The 13,306-nt window shown below is 48.0% G+C and overlaps 2 protein-coding genes across 2 annotated transcripts; one reads left to right on the top strand and one right to left on the bottom strand.

Annotated features, from left to right (window-relative positions):
• Positions 1-3,742: 3,742 nt before the first annotated feature.
• Positions 3,743-4,183, top strand: ETH_00010965 (uncharacterized protein; the record flags this gene model as incomplete). The annotated part of the gene is made up of 2 exons (XM_013377312.1): positions 3,743-3,831; positions 3,946-4,183. The coding sequence occupies 2 exons, from the start codon at positions 3,743-3,745 to the stop codon at positions 4,181-4,183; spliced, it is 327 nt and encodes a 108-aa protein (XP_013232766.1).
• Positions 4,184-4,845: 662 nt separating this feature from the next.
• ETH_00010960 (white protein, putative) lies at positions 4,846-11,312 on the bottom strand (the record flags this gene model as incomplete). The annotated part of the gene is made up of 19 exons (XM_013377311.1): positions 4,846-4,897; positions 5,014-5,087; positions 5,290-5,357; positions 5,483-5,534; positions 5,767-5,874; positions 6,248-6,374; positions 6,686-6,791; positions 7,132-7,241; positions 7,388-7,457; positions 7,798-7,819; positions 8,234-8,305; positions 8,448-8,496; positions 8,845-9,097; positions 9,315-9,466; positions 9,624-9,748; positions 10,010-10,161; positions 10,395-10,442; positions 10,616-10,753; positions 11,000-11,312. 19 exons carry the CDS (start codon positions 11,310-11,312, stop codon positions 4,846-4,848), a joined length of 2,091 nt encoding a protein of 696 aa, XP_013232765.1.
• Between the last annotated feature and the right edge of the window lie 1,994 nt (positions 11,313-13,306).

The raw sequence follows: 13,306 nt of genomic DNA, 5'->3' as shown, positions 1-13,306 counted from the left end.
CTGTTCCTTAGAGCCGTAGTGCTGCACATTACACGAATAGTTAAGCATTCTTTATCCTTTCGCAGGAGTTCCTGCTTGATATATAGCATGATACTTGGTGACAGGACGCCTCTGCGGATTCCCCCTCATGTAACCGAACTGCGGGGTTACGTTACCAAGCTCACAGCAAGATGTCCGACTAGTATTTCTGCTCCACCCACCCCGCCTGCGAGTGCTCTACTCCCCTAAATAAAGCAGCGCCAGAGCTATGGGCAGGCACACACCTTTTCCTGTCGAAGAGAGGAAAAGGGGTTTCATCTTCCTATGTTGAGTACCTTAGTGTGAGGTTGCACGGATTCGTTAGTTTAAAAGACTCACTAATGAGGTCAGAGATGAAGACAGATCCCCTCACCTGAAATGATAGCTCTGTTCAGAAGATAAAATGCTTTCTACAGGAGAGCAAATTAATGAAACAGTAGCTGGATGATTAGGGTGATGGTTTACCTAAATGGACAACGAAATGAAAGCTGAGACCTGTCTCAAGAAATTGAGTGCGAGATCTGACTAATGCTGGCCTGTCTAAACCCAATATATCAAGCAAAGTTCGCATGCCCTTTTCACCTGAACGCTTCACGAAATGCATGCTAGGCCTCTCATTTAACAATTTAATTGCAAAAACTACGTATAAAAGAGGCGAAAAAATGATAAGATTGGGGGATTATGTCTAGTAACTCAGGAAATCCTATGACGGCTCAAGTTGCTGGAAGTACATTCAATAAACCGCACAAAAGGCTCTCATTATGCTCACCACCCACACATTGGTCTCGAGAAATTGCAGCAACGCACCTTCGTAGTCCGCCACCAGTAGGTACTTAACCAAGATACCTTTCTCTACTAGCAATTTTTGCACTGAGGAGTTTTTGCATTAATAAAACAGGGTTGCAGGAGTGGGAGTATTCCCAAGAGACACATAGGTGTCTTGGCATTGCGTTGCTGCGATTTGTTTTATTGGGCAGCGCGCTTCACTTCATACGTGCAGAGCTCACAGATGCGTATAGGGGCGTGAAGGTGCAGGACATTTGCAGTACTACCTAATACCCGCTAGGATACTCTCTGATGGAATGCTTCATCCGCTTGTTGGCAAATGACTATCTACGTCTTTTAAAGAAGATGAAACGATATACGCAGGACCTATTCTTTCCCGTTGCATCGCAACCGAAAAACCCTATTCTGATTCAGTCTACTGGCTCTTCTTGCTTCTTGCTAGCCCCTGGACAGCAGGCCTCACTACCTTCGATGGGCCTCTGCTTGTCATCCAGTTGCTTTTTAGGTTGTGAAGCTCAAGAATGCTAGTGAACGAGGTCCCACTAGTGCCATAGTGGCTGCAAGAGGTTGTTGACCACTTCGCGACTACAGTGCTGTGGCCAACTAAGTTCTTGTAAATTTCTTCAGTTGAAAAATGCCGACTTTTAGTGGGGATGCGACTGTGTACATGTGAGCTTGGTTTCCTCTGAAACAGTGTACAAATGGCATCAGGTACAGTGTTAGGAACGCATCTTCCACTGAACAAAAGCAGCAGACCGGGTACAGGGTCACTGCCACTTACGTGCCTGGGGTTTCAGCGGGCCTAATGACAATCCCAGGCTCAGTGACACGGCGAGTGTCTCTAACAGCTGCATACTCAGCAGTGCACAAGGTGCCCGTGATGGATGAACAGTTGTTGCAGAGGACTGTCAAATATGTAGCATGAGCGTGCAAGGAGATAGGCATTTTACGGAGTGTGCGATCCCACGACGGCAGTGAGAGGAGTTATGGACTGCAATCCAAGGCGCATCGAGAAGCACGAGCTGTTACACCGGGAAAATAAGCTGCAATCATGCAGAGTCTTGGGATGGCAAGGAGCTAATATCGGGGAGATGGCATGCAAAGTGAAGGGGAACTCGGCCTGCAATGCTCCGATGCCATTTCTTGCCACTCTTGTTTGTTTTAGAGTACAACGCCACCCCATCAGTAGTTGAGGCTTTAAACAAGACTGAGCTACTGGCGACTAATTGCCAGCCCGATGTGAAAAATGCGAAAGGACCACAAGTAGTACCTGCGGCCCAATACCATACTCGATTACATTAGCTAGTTCGGCGAGTGGCTGCAAACAGTGTGTTTTTAGACAGTCGCAAGTGAGTCAGTAGATGCAATACATGGAGACTGAATTACGCTCACAAATGGATTTCGTCTGTTTGTGGTTGAAACGCCTTCAAATCATCCAGTTTGCTATCGCCTGGCAAGCCTTCCCTACGTACAGTTGAAATGAGTGCTAAAAAGAAAATTCGTGTGTAGAAGATTAGTTACTATCCCGGGTCTTTGCACTGCTAACAAAAAATTCGGTTAACTTCTAATCCTGAGTAGCCTTTTGCCCTGTGGCCTGCATGCAACAGTGCATTGGTAGCCCTACATTGGGATATGTGAAATCCAGGGAAATTCTATTGCAAGGATGTGAGCTTTGTGCTTGCTAAAGAGTTGCTTAGTGGATTATTAACGTCTTTTTCCCTTTATTTCAATGTGTCGCAAGACATGGCATTAGGATACCATTTCGACCCCTTCCGTCATTCCGATGTGCACGCCTCAGTCATTCGAGCTTCATTAGCTACAGGAAATGCGTAATATTTGTATAGCTGAAGTTTAGTGAGCTCATCTATGTTCACTGGCCCACCGCATCAACGGAAGCTCAGTCAACCCCTGTGCTGATAGAGTGGATTTACACCGCCGCCCTGTGTTGTGTTGAATGGGTCTTGTGCGCATCCTCATTCCTGATGTAACAGTTTTTCCATCTAAAATTTACACAAGGGACAACAGAACTAGAGTACTCATGTGAGATGGCATCTTCTACCCCTTTTAGATTACTGAAAGCCCCCCCGGTGCCTGCGCCAACAGGTCGTCGCCCAATCGGCTTTCGCGGTACGCCCATTCTTCACACGCCAGGAGCCAGAATTATACATAAAGTCAGTTGTCCCTTGCACAGTTTTGTTTTCTACTGAGTATCTGCCTTTGTGTTTCACCAAATTTAAACAACATGAGCCAGTTTTACGCTGCAACTCAGGGAACCATCAACATAAAAAGGCTCTTTATGATCCCGTATTCAAAACAACAAAAGTGAGGAAACTCCTAGATCGTGTGTTTTTCTCTTGTGACGACTCATATACAGCCCATTAACGTTTGCAAGTCACGCGTCTTCAGTTTCCTTTGCTGTGGCTCCCTGGACATGAAAATTTGCAAGAAAACGTTGTTGCCAGTCACACATGCACTTCTAAGGGCTCGATATTTTTGAATTGACAGACTTATGACTTGATGCGCGCAGGTTCCTTCCAATTTAGTGCCTCGGTTCCCTATAGATTGGCGCAATGGGGGTCGCGCATTGTTGGTGGCTGCTCTCCACAAGTTGGAGGGGAACTACCGTATATTACAGAATCAGCAGCCTCTGCTGCATTTTCAGGCCCCCCTAGATCCAGGTTCACTTGCAGCAGCAGGGGATAGCTCCTCAGGGTTCTGCTCGCTGGAGACGCTTACTTCTTTGGGAAGGCGGTGCAGCGCCAGAGCAGGCGCTGCTGCTGGGGCGGCTGCTAAGCGACTTGTACTGAGACACAAGAGGTCATTGCAATGGCAAGAGGGAGGCTTTTGCAGCAGTAGGTGCGGCATGACGTGCAGCAAAAGCCCGTGGAGGTGTTTGTGCTCCTGGAGATGTAGAGGCGTACATCAGCATGCGAACCGAATGGACGCTATTTTGATGAGTCACAAGGGACGGGTAGAACCAGAAAAGCCTCTTTTTGCTGTGAAGAGGGCAGAAGTGGCCCCGTCTAGGTAAGGCATTCGCGTGCATCCTAGGTCTATTGAAAGCTGCAGCCGTGCATATCACTGGTGGCAGAACGTGAAAAAATTGGCCCAAACGCTCCGCATCTCCTTCTTGTCCTTTAGGCTGCCAAGCGAGGGCATGATATTTTGCGCTCAAGGCGGTGGATATGTTTCAACTAGTGAGAAATTGCATCCTGCTTTCGCTGAATACGATGCAAAAGAAGAACGGCATGCAACCGCGGAGCAGCGGTCTCGTGCAGTTTCTTTCGGGGGAGAAGACTCAGACACTGACAGCGATCATGAGGAGTGCACAGACGAAGAGGCAGATGAGTTCGTGAAGTTTATGTCGGGCGTCGTGTAAAGAGGCTCCTCCATAGTGCTTTCGCTTGACATTGCATGCACGCATCCACTGCCAGTTACTCAGATGTTACGGGAGCAACCTGCCCTATACGGGAGAATGTGCCGCGCGGCAAATGAGCGCCCTTGTACGTGTAATTACGTGTATGTGCACTTGATCCCTGTCTAGGTGGCAAGCCAGTAATCTCCAGAGGGAGCTCTTTAGGCGTGTTTTTTTCTAACAGTGCATCAAGTATAGTGGTGTCTTTACCGTGGATTTAAACGCGTGCCTTCCACACGCCAACCACTTGAAAATATTTTTAGCTTTAGTTGCATTCAAACCGAATGCCAACAGTCTCCTCAAAATACAACACGTTCAAACGAACGCGTTGTGTTTGTCCATAGTGTGCTCGCAGTGTGCTGTTACTTCATGTAAGGCCATGATCGTCACTAGCTAGCCCCTGCCTAGGACCCATCAGACACATCATGTTATATGCATTAAAAACGGCGAGTTCAAAAGGTTCACGGCGCCCTCATGGTACACACAGGCTTTTCATAAAAACCTTCCGACTGCGTACACGGCATAGCGGTGGCCCTTCGTTGTGTGCTTGATGAAGAAGCATGCCAAATTCCGCTCTTTGCCAATGATGCACGAGAAAAAGGGAAAACGAAGTATTTGTACTGGCGTCACTTGCGGCGGTTGATGAGTAGGAGAAATCCAAGACCCAGTAGCCGGTATCTGCACAAGCAAACCAGCTCTGCAAGACGCACTGGTCTGCCTCCACAGAACAAACACTCTGTGTATCGTACACAAGAGACGCATGAATGGCAGTGTTTTGTCTTTAAAGTGCTTACAGGATGATCTGTATCAGAAGCATCAAGGCGCTAAACCAGTACGAGTCCTGATCTAAGGCGTAGTACCGCAGTACCTGCAAACGAGAAAACGAACGAAAGACCGTGCAGGAAAACGAGCAAACTGGAAGCTTGCTGCGGAGAGATACCTAGTACGAACAAAGAAGGAGACGCCTAGAGATTTCTGAGCGACATCAGTGCATTGACGATCATTATGCTTCGTCTGCACATGAGTAATGATACGCTTAGTTCTACGTAAGAATTTGTGAAGCCGGAGACCTGTTCTCCAGTTGAGTAGCACTGGGGAGGGAGAACTTCGGGCGGACACGGATCCAACTCAACTCCCTCTGTTATGACAACACAAACCGAAGGAATTACATGCCTTTCAAGCTCGCCCATGGAGGTGTACTGCTATGAGTGCCTGCTTACGTGGAACCGCCTGCAGGCTGAGCTCTTTGCAGTGGCAGCTCACCCCAAACTGCGTGCATCACTCCAGACCATCCCCAGCGGAAAGGCGAGATGTACTACACGATCAATGCCAACGCACACAAGCAGCCAACAAAAGCTCTTCAGTTTGAATCGCACACAGCGTCTCGTCATTTCCAGTGGTTTCCGGTGGTTAGCCCTGGCGCCTTCACATCCTAAGATGCCCGCTAGCATCAAAGGTTCAAGAGGGAAGATCCTTCTAGCTGCATGTGCCTTAAGGCGCTCTCTTCGCCCTTTTCGGCAAGGCACGTGAAATTTTAGTTTGCTTACCTGTAGCCAAATCCAAAAATTTGGCATGTTAGATAAAATAACCATGAATCCGGACATGAGGACAAGGGGCATGAACAGTATGGGTATCATCGTCGAGGCGAACTGCAGCTGTTGATAAGCACGCAGTAGCAGGCGCATCTTCACGTGAAGCTGGGCATTTCTACCTTGGCAATTCCTCGCATTTTGCATAAATAATGAGCGGGCAGGGCCGACTAAATAAGTAAGGGCGGTATTCGCCGAGGCACGAAACTACTCTGCCACTTAAAGGTCCGATACAATCCGTCTGGGCTGTTCCACGGAGACTGGGGAGAGTCGTACATGCAGTAAACTCGAAAATACTATGACAACTACAATAAAAAGCGCAAACAAGTCATTCGAAGACGCAACCGTGTCGTTCTGTTGCGGGCATGTCCACTGTGTGTTCGCTTGGCAGTACACATACGCGAAGCTGAATTTCCAGATACCATAGCGCGAGACTTACAGTAGGCGCCACACTGGATATTACATAGCCAATTGAAATGGCACTATTGGTTGCCAGCAAGATGAACAGCAGGCCCAGCAGCCAGCGCACTGGTGCATCGTTCAGGCCAACCATGTACCATGCAATGCTGAATCACAACACGCAGGACGAAGATTCAACAGTCTTGAGTTATACACTCTTTCTCATCTGTGGGCCACTGGACCTTTACATATCGGAAACACGCCAAAAAATTATATATTCATAACTGTCAACGTGTCACTAAGTTAAATATGAGATACAGCTCAATTTTTCTGCTCGCTGTACCTTTTCAAAAAACGCGTTAGGCAGGCAAAAATACGGGCTATGTGAAAGGTGCCTTCACAGGCAATTTAGCGAATTCTTACGTTGCGAAGACTATAGGAAAAAGCATCTGCAGAGAGAAATCGGCAATAATTTTACCGCAATAATACGAGGTAAGGCGGTACAGACCGGCCTGGTACTCTCGTACGGCCAACACCTTGTCGCTGGTGAACGTTTGTAGCACAGAAACCATACCAAGGCTTCCCTGCAATACAGAAAATTCGCTTGCTTCTCCAGATAGATGCAAATAGCTTCTCCTTGAGACACATGCAAATGGAATGGATAGGCAATTGTGAGCAACTATATTCATACTGAACTGGCCCTAAAAAGCTTCGCTGCGTCTGAGTCTCTCCCGTGCGCTATTGCCTCTGTCCCTAATCCATGAGTGACTCTGAGCGTGTTGTCCTTGGAGTGGTCCTTTTCCCTGCACACTCCGACGTTACGCTAGGCATATATACTTCGGCATACCTGATTTAAGACAATGAAGATTGTGGCGCCGTTTCTAGACAAGTAGTTGTTTGGCGCTAGACGGAGAAAAATCAGACCTGCTATGATCGAAAGCGCTAGGGTCTGCACCACTCGAGCCTGAAATATTCTCGGGTTTCGACTATTGCTGATAAAGCTTCGATGAATCAAGGTAAATAATTCCTCGGACCTTCAGTGGCACAAGAGGACAGCACAAGCTCGTCCCAGAAGCAGTACTACACATGCATTCGAAAAGATTCCACAGATGCACAAAATATCTAAAAAAGTTCACAAACTCAAGCTGAACTCAATCTGTGCACACTGCTCACGGCTCACCAGCTGGGCTTATATTTGTCAGAAAGCTCCTTCGCTGGCTCTAACTCCATTTCGACGGGACTTCGCGTCTCTGTAGAAGTTCAAGGAAAAACAGCAAGTACGTTCAGTTACACCCATTAGGCAGGAAACGTCTGACTGCAGCAGAGATCTTTTGCTTCGAAATCCACCAGTGGCAGGCTGCACGGACTGCATGCATATTCGCCAGTTGATATTTTTTTGCCGGCACAACGCAATCAGCCACACAAGCCCAGCAGAAAAGCGGCTTAACACATTCTGCGAGTATGATCTTTGCTAGCCGCGCAGGTCATAGAAGTGATGGGTGGCCGATTGACAACTGGAAGAGGCGTCTCCGATCCATGACATCATCAAAACGAAAAAAAGGAAGTAGAAAGAAAGTGTGAACAATTGACCTGTCTTGCTGATTTCAGCATCCTGAAGTGGACACAAAAAGAAGCAGCCAAGCAAGAGCTCAGCTGCGCCCTAAAACATATAAGACTTCAGAAAGGTCGCTTTCGAAGGGTTTCTGCTGCACCACGGAATTCAGGAGACATAAACGAGATTAATGGGCTTTGCGAAACGATGCATTTTGTGAATATATGATTAAGCAAACTCCGCAAAATATTGCAAACTGCAGTGTTTTCCTGCTGCAAGTGTCACACAGCTACACAAACAGTGAGCTGTGCTATGTCAGCTGTCCCATTATAAGTTTATTTGGCATAACTCAAATGACGCAAGCAAAGCGATGGGATGCTCTTGAAGTATATCGGTCCGCGCAACAAAACTTCAACGCCCCCAGCTTGCTTCATGCGCTGCCGCTCTTAATTAACGCTGTTGAATGTTGTTCACCTGTCCACCGTGGCCGCTCTGAAAAGCTCCAGCATCCTGCATTGCCTGGATGTGCTTCTCCCGCACATTCGCCTGAAGAACGAAGAACAAAACAGAGGGGAGCGCAGAACAACCGCAGCAACGGTCTCCCCCTAGGTGCCCAAGTACTTCATCATAGGTTTTCCTTCTACCATTAAAAAAGAAGCGTCGTACACACATGTGCGCGTCTACTCACCCACTCGGCAACAAAGGCAACACCTGTGTGTTTCCACCGTTCTGCCAGTCTGAAGAGCAAGCACCACAGATACTATCTCACGGACACTTAAGATAGGGCAATATAAACGTACAAAAGCGAAATGAGTCAGGCGCACCAGTAAGTTTGTAGAAACGCAACGCACGCTACTCCTCCAAGTGCCGTCTGTCGGCAGAATGAAGCTGCTGCGCGAGTGTGAAATGTGCGTAACTGAGTGCTGATAGGCCTAAATGCCCCATGAGCACAGCAACTTCAGCACGTGCCATTTAAATAAGTTCACAGCCGATTTCAGGTACGTTCTTGCTGGGGCGAATGCCGTATATAAGCCGATAGGACCAAAGTTATCACGTACAATCATGTGCCATTAATGAATGCGTACTTCTCAGGAGTTAATTCAATTGCATCGTCTGGTTGTTTGCCTTGTCTGAGCTGCTGTTTCACAAGCAACTCAAGAAGGAACTCTGGGACACTGGTGAAGGGTGGGCACGGGAGGCCCAAACGCGAGAAGTACAACAGAGTCGCCTCGCGGTCTCCGTAGAACACCACACGGCCTTGGCTAAGAAGAAGCACTTTTGAAAACATATTGAATATATTCGAGCTCGGTTGATGAATCGTGCATATAATGGTTCGTCCTGCAGGAAGAGCAGGTGCAAAAAAACAAATGAGCATTTATAGTGATTGCACTGGAACCACGCACGCAAAAAAGACAATCCTTCCGATCATCCTTTTTGCGTGCCTAGCCCGACGTGTCACGCAAAATGCGAAAAGAGGCTTCGGCTTCGTTCCAGCTCAGTAATTTTGCTTCCAAGATCCACTTGAATGTAAACGCACGAGCGCAGGCCCTCTCACCTCGATCTGCCAAGTGTCTGAAGATACGCATAACATTCTCGGCTATAAATGAGTCCAGGCCGGTGGTTGGCTCGTCAGCAAATATAACAGACGGGTTTGTCATCATCTCCGTAGCAATATTGAGACGCTTCTTCTCCCCTCCACTGATGCCCCTAAAACCACATGGATGATCACAAAAAAGTAAAGGCAAAATGCTGCAAGAACGATAAAACACGCTCGCGTATAACATTTCTGCAGAGTAAACAGAACAGATCTTGTGCTTACGAAGACCAGAGATACATCATTGCGCCTGCAACCTCGCAAGCTTACCTCTTCGCCGCCATCTGAATATTTCCAATCCTCGAGTTTCTGACTTTGGTCAGGCCATAGAGCTCCACCAGACGATCAACAAGCTTCGACCTCTCTTCCTTCTTCCATCCAGTCCGCAATCTTGCCTGTGCCATTCGCAGAAGACAAAAGCCGCAGATACCGTGAAACAGCAGCAATATCCTACTCAAAGACTATACTGAGGGAGACAAATAAGAGCGCCTTCGACATGTCTCGCAAGTCCCTGTCAAAACGTGCACTGTCTCTTGCTAGTTTGTGGAGCTGCTTGCGCCCTAGCGCAGGCTTCAGATGAAATACAAGGAGGTAACATGTAGGAGTACTAAGGAACACACAGCGCGCCCCCTCTCAAAACGGCGAGCTCAACCCACCACGCAGTCTAGATGCTCCTCTACCGTTAGGAATCCGTAGAATATATCACTTTGTTGTATGTAGCAGCAGATTCGCTTCACTTCAGCGGGCCCCAGCGTCTTGCCGTTAAATAATACAGAACCCCCATTTGTGACGATTCGACGACTCAAAACTGCGCGCAGCCCGGAAAAAAGGATAAATATTTTCTGCACGACCACATACACGCAAGTGTGCTAATTAAACTGTAATGACCCCTGCATGCAAGCATACAAGTTGAGCTGTGTGCAACCCTCGCTCTATCCACCTGCCATACTGGTATGTTTGCTAGACAAGATGAAGTCTTGTTATTGAAGCAGCCCTTCTTTCGCAAGGTGCAACAGAACGCACACAATAAAGTATACGCACCATTGAGAAGAGTGGACTTGCCCGCTCCGCTGGCCCCCATAAGTGCCACTGAAGACAAAACGCCACAAAGGTAAATGTCACAGTGCCCAGGGCCACGCTTGTCTGCTCTAGTCTGAGGTAGGGTCTCAATGCTGTTAATGAGCTTCAATATGAAGTGTCCCCGCATCATTTTCGAGTAGTTGCATAGCCAGCGCACTAAGTTAACGAACAGTTGCTCTTACCCATCTCTCCGGGGTGCACAGTCCCACTGACATCCATAAGGAGCGTCTTGCTCTGAGGAGGAGTTACAGCACGTGCAATCTGATTTATAAATGGGAGAGCGAGCACTCCGGTGAACCTCTTGTGGACGTTCACCTTCACTGAATATCAAAGCGCAAAAGACAAAAGGGCATGCATCCATCACCGCGTCGGGAAGGTTTCCTAGGGCAATCTTACGAACACGATAGGAGGTTTCTGTTCAGATGCGTTTAGGCGGTCCTCTCTGCAAGCCAGCTTCTCCCTACAAGGCGTTTAGACACCCCAAAAGTGGAGCTCGCCTCCTCAAATGGGTCCCAAATGCCAGATAGTTCCATGTACACTGTGCGTGTTGAAAGCTTCAGACTTACGAGACAGTTCATCAAAAGATATTGTCACAGGCGGACACGGTCGAAGGTTTTTTAGACGCTCGTACGTTAGGTTCTGCTCATCGGCATCAGAAGGAGGTGTAGTTGCACTCTCCGTCACGGCTGGCACTTCTCCATCGCCGCACACCGATCTCCTGTCTACAGAGCTGCGCCCACTCTTGAGGCTCTGCATGCTGCGGCGACGAAGAAAAACCTCGGATGCCGCTGCATTTAGAGCCTCGCAACAGTCCCCAGCTCCTGCTGCAGGCATGGCATTAGATATGTGTCGTAAGACCTCTTCCTGAGACGCTGGCATCTCCACAAGAAGACGAAACGTGAACAAGTGCCTTCTTGACGCTCTTTAACAAACGCAACACACTGGGTTTGATGCAGAAAGCTCAAAAGGAGATAACCTTAAAAGGGTCCAGCTAACCGCCTCCACGGCGACACGGAGCGTAGCAGGCTCCCGCCAAAAGCTTCAAACTCTGGCACTTTCTCTGCAATGAGAGTTAAACTACAAAAATAACAGTCAGAGCCCCTTAATGTGGGGCTGCAAAATAAAAAAAGATGCCAACGACCCGAAAGACCAGCAGGACTCCGGAAGCCCCGAAGGATGACGCTGAGAAGGGGCTTCTTCTGAGATGCAAACGTTCATATGTGCAAGTTGTTTAGAGCCTCAGCACAAATTTTAACCTATCGTGACACAAAGACTGCTTAGCTAAAATCCAAACGCACTTGGTTCAAACTCCTCGTGTCTTTGCAGACTCGCCCTGTATTTTTGTTGGGCCATGCTGATACCATTGCTCGCTGGCAGGGGAGATCTCAACCTGCGAGTCTTCGAATAGTGTCTTTTCAGCTGGATTTTATTTTTTTATGGTGACCCGGAATCCAAATGCAGCTTACCGCGGAAGCGCACTGCCAATGTAAGCTCTGAATCATTTTCCAGGGTTCCACATCGTCGGCAAAGCAGGTAAAGGAACTGCACTGAATCATACGTAGGCATCTAACTGCCTAGCTCAGAATCTTGGATTAAGTCGCACTAGTGCATGCATTTCGTTGTACGATCCAGCAACGTTCAATGCTCGCATTGTCTTTGTTAGACGTTTCTAGAGGCGGCGGACTTGCCTGAATGCAGTGTACTTTGCTCTGCAAGAACAAGATGGCATCACGACTCATAGGGTGCTCTCATTTAGGTCATTGAAAACGAATTGTGGGACTCTGCTGCCAGTCAGCATGAACACCACAGTGGCTGGTGGCTGGACTAGCACACTACACGGTTTATCTTGCAGACTGCCTTGGTCATTGCACATAAACAGAGTAGTGGTGTATTATTAATACAAGAGTAACAGTAGCTGCTTGGATTCAAGGGACAAGCTCAGGGCCGCGCACTACAGAATTTTGTGGGGATCGGAAATATTGGAGACGCCAACACAAGAAGAATTGAGCGGCAAAGTAGCCGACAAAACAGTGCTACGGGAAGATTCCGAGGGTATGCTGATTTCGTGTGACCCATAAGACTGAACGCAATGCAGGCAGCAATTGAGAAAACTAGGTTTTGCGGGACAACAACTTCGAGCTTGGTCGCTCCAGCAAATTCTTCGATGAGACAGACTGATGGATTGTTAACCGTCTCCTGGAGGCGCCCCACCTCAACTGGCCGCCGTAGCTGTGTGTACAGTGTAGCTTCCACCTCTTATTAGACGGACCTATTTTGGTGCTGACATATCTCCCTTTTCGGTTTTTAAATGGAGACTCGCCATACCGCTGAGAAAACTCTCACGTAATAGCCAACTTCATTTTGTTAGGGAGGTTTTAGCTCGGCCTGAGGATGGGGAAAGAAGCCGAGCGTGCACGGAGTCGCAGTCGTCTTTTAATGGTAGCTCGGTCTAGGCATCGATGGAGGGGGAATGCTGCGCTCTTCAATAAGTAATGTTTACGAGAAGAAATCTCCTCGAACCGTAAGGACTCAATTTTGGACGCCGGGCATGAAGCAATTGCTTGTAATGTGCCGAGAGATTCTTCTATATACACAGGCCCTGAAGTGGAAACAAAATCATCTCCTTCGATTTCCCATCCATTGACACGCACTGGGTACCCAAAAGACGTTTCCTTACAAATATCTTGACTCGTTGGTTCCTTCAAGTGCGTGTGCTGTCGAGTTCATATCCGAGCTAGCAAGTTTTTTGTCTCAACCTGGCCATTCATTAGGTGCAAGGGCCGCATCCAAAACAGCTGAGTCTTCTGGAGGCATGTCTGGCTCTTTTTTCAAGCTAGCCTGTACTATATTTCATCCTGTTGCATAGGCTCTAC

The sequence above is a fragment of the Eimeria tenella genome, genomic scaffold (assembly GCF_000499545.2).
Source record: "Eimeria tenella Houghton genomic scaffold, Eth_scaff5, whole genome shotgun sequence".
In the NCBI taxonomy this organism is placed as follows: domain Eukaryota; phylum Apicomplexa; class Conoidasida; order Eucoccidiorida; family Eimeriidae; genus Eimeria; species Eimeria tenella.
Note: the sequence above shows the minus strand (reverse complement) of the source record. Positions and strands in the feature narration are given on the sequence as shown.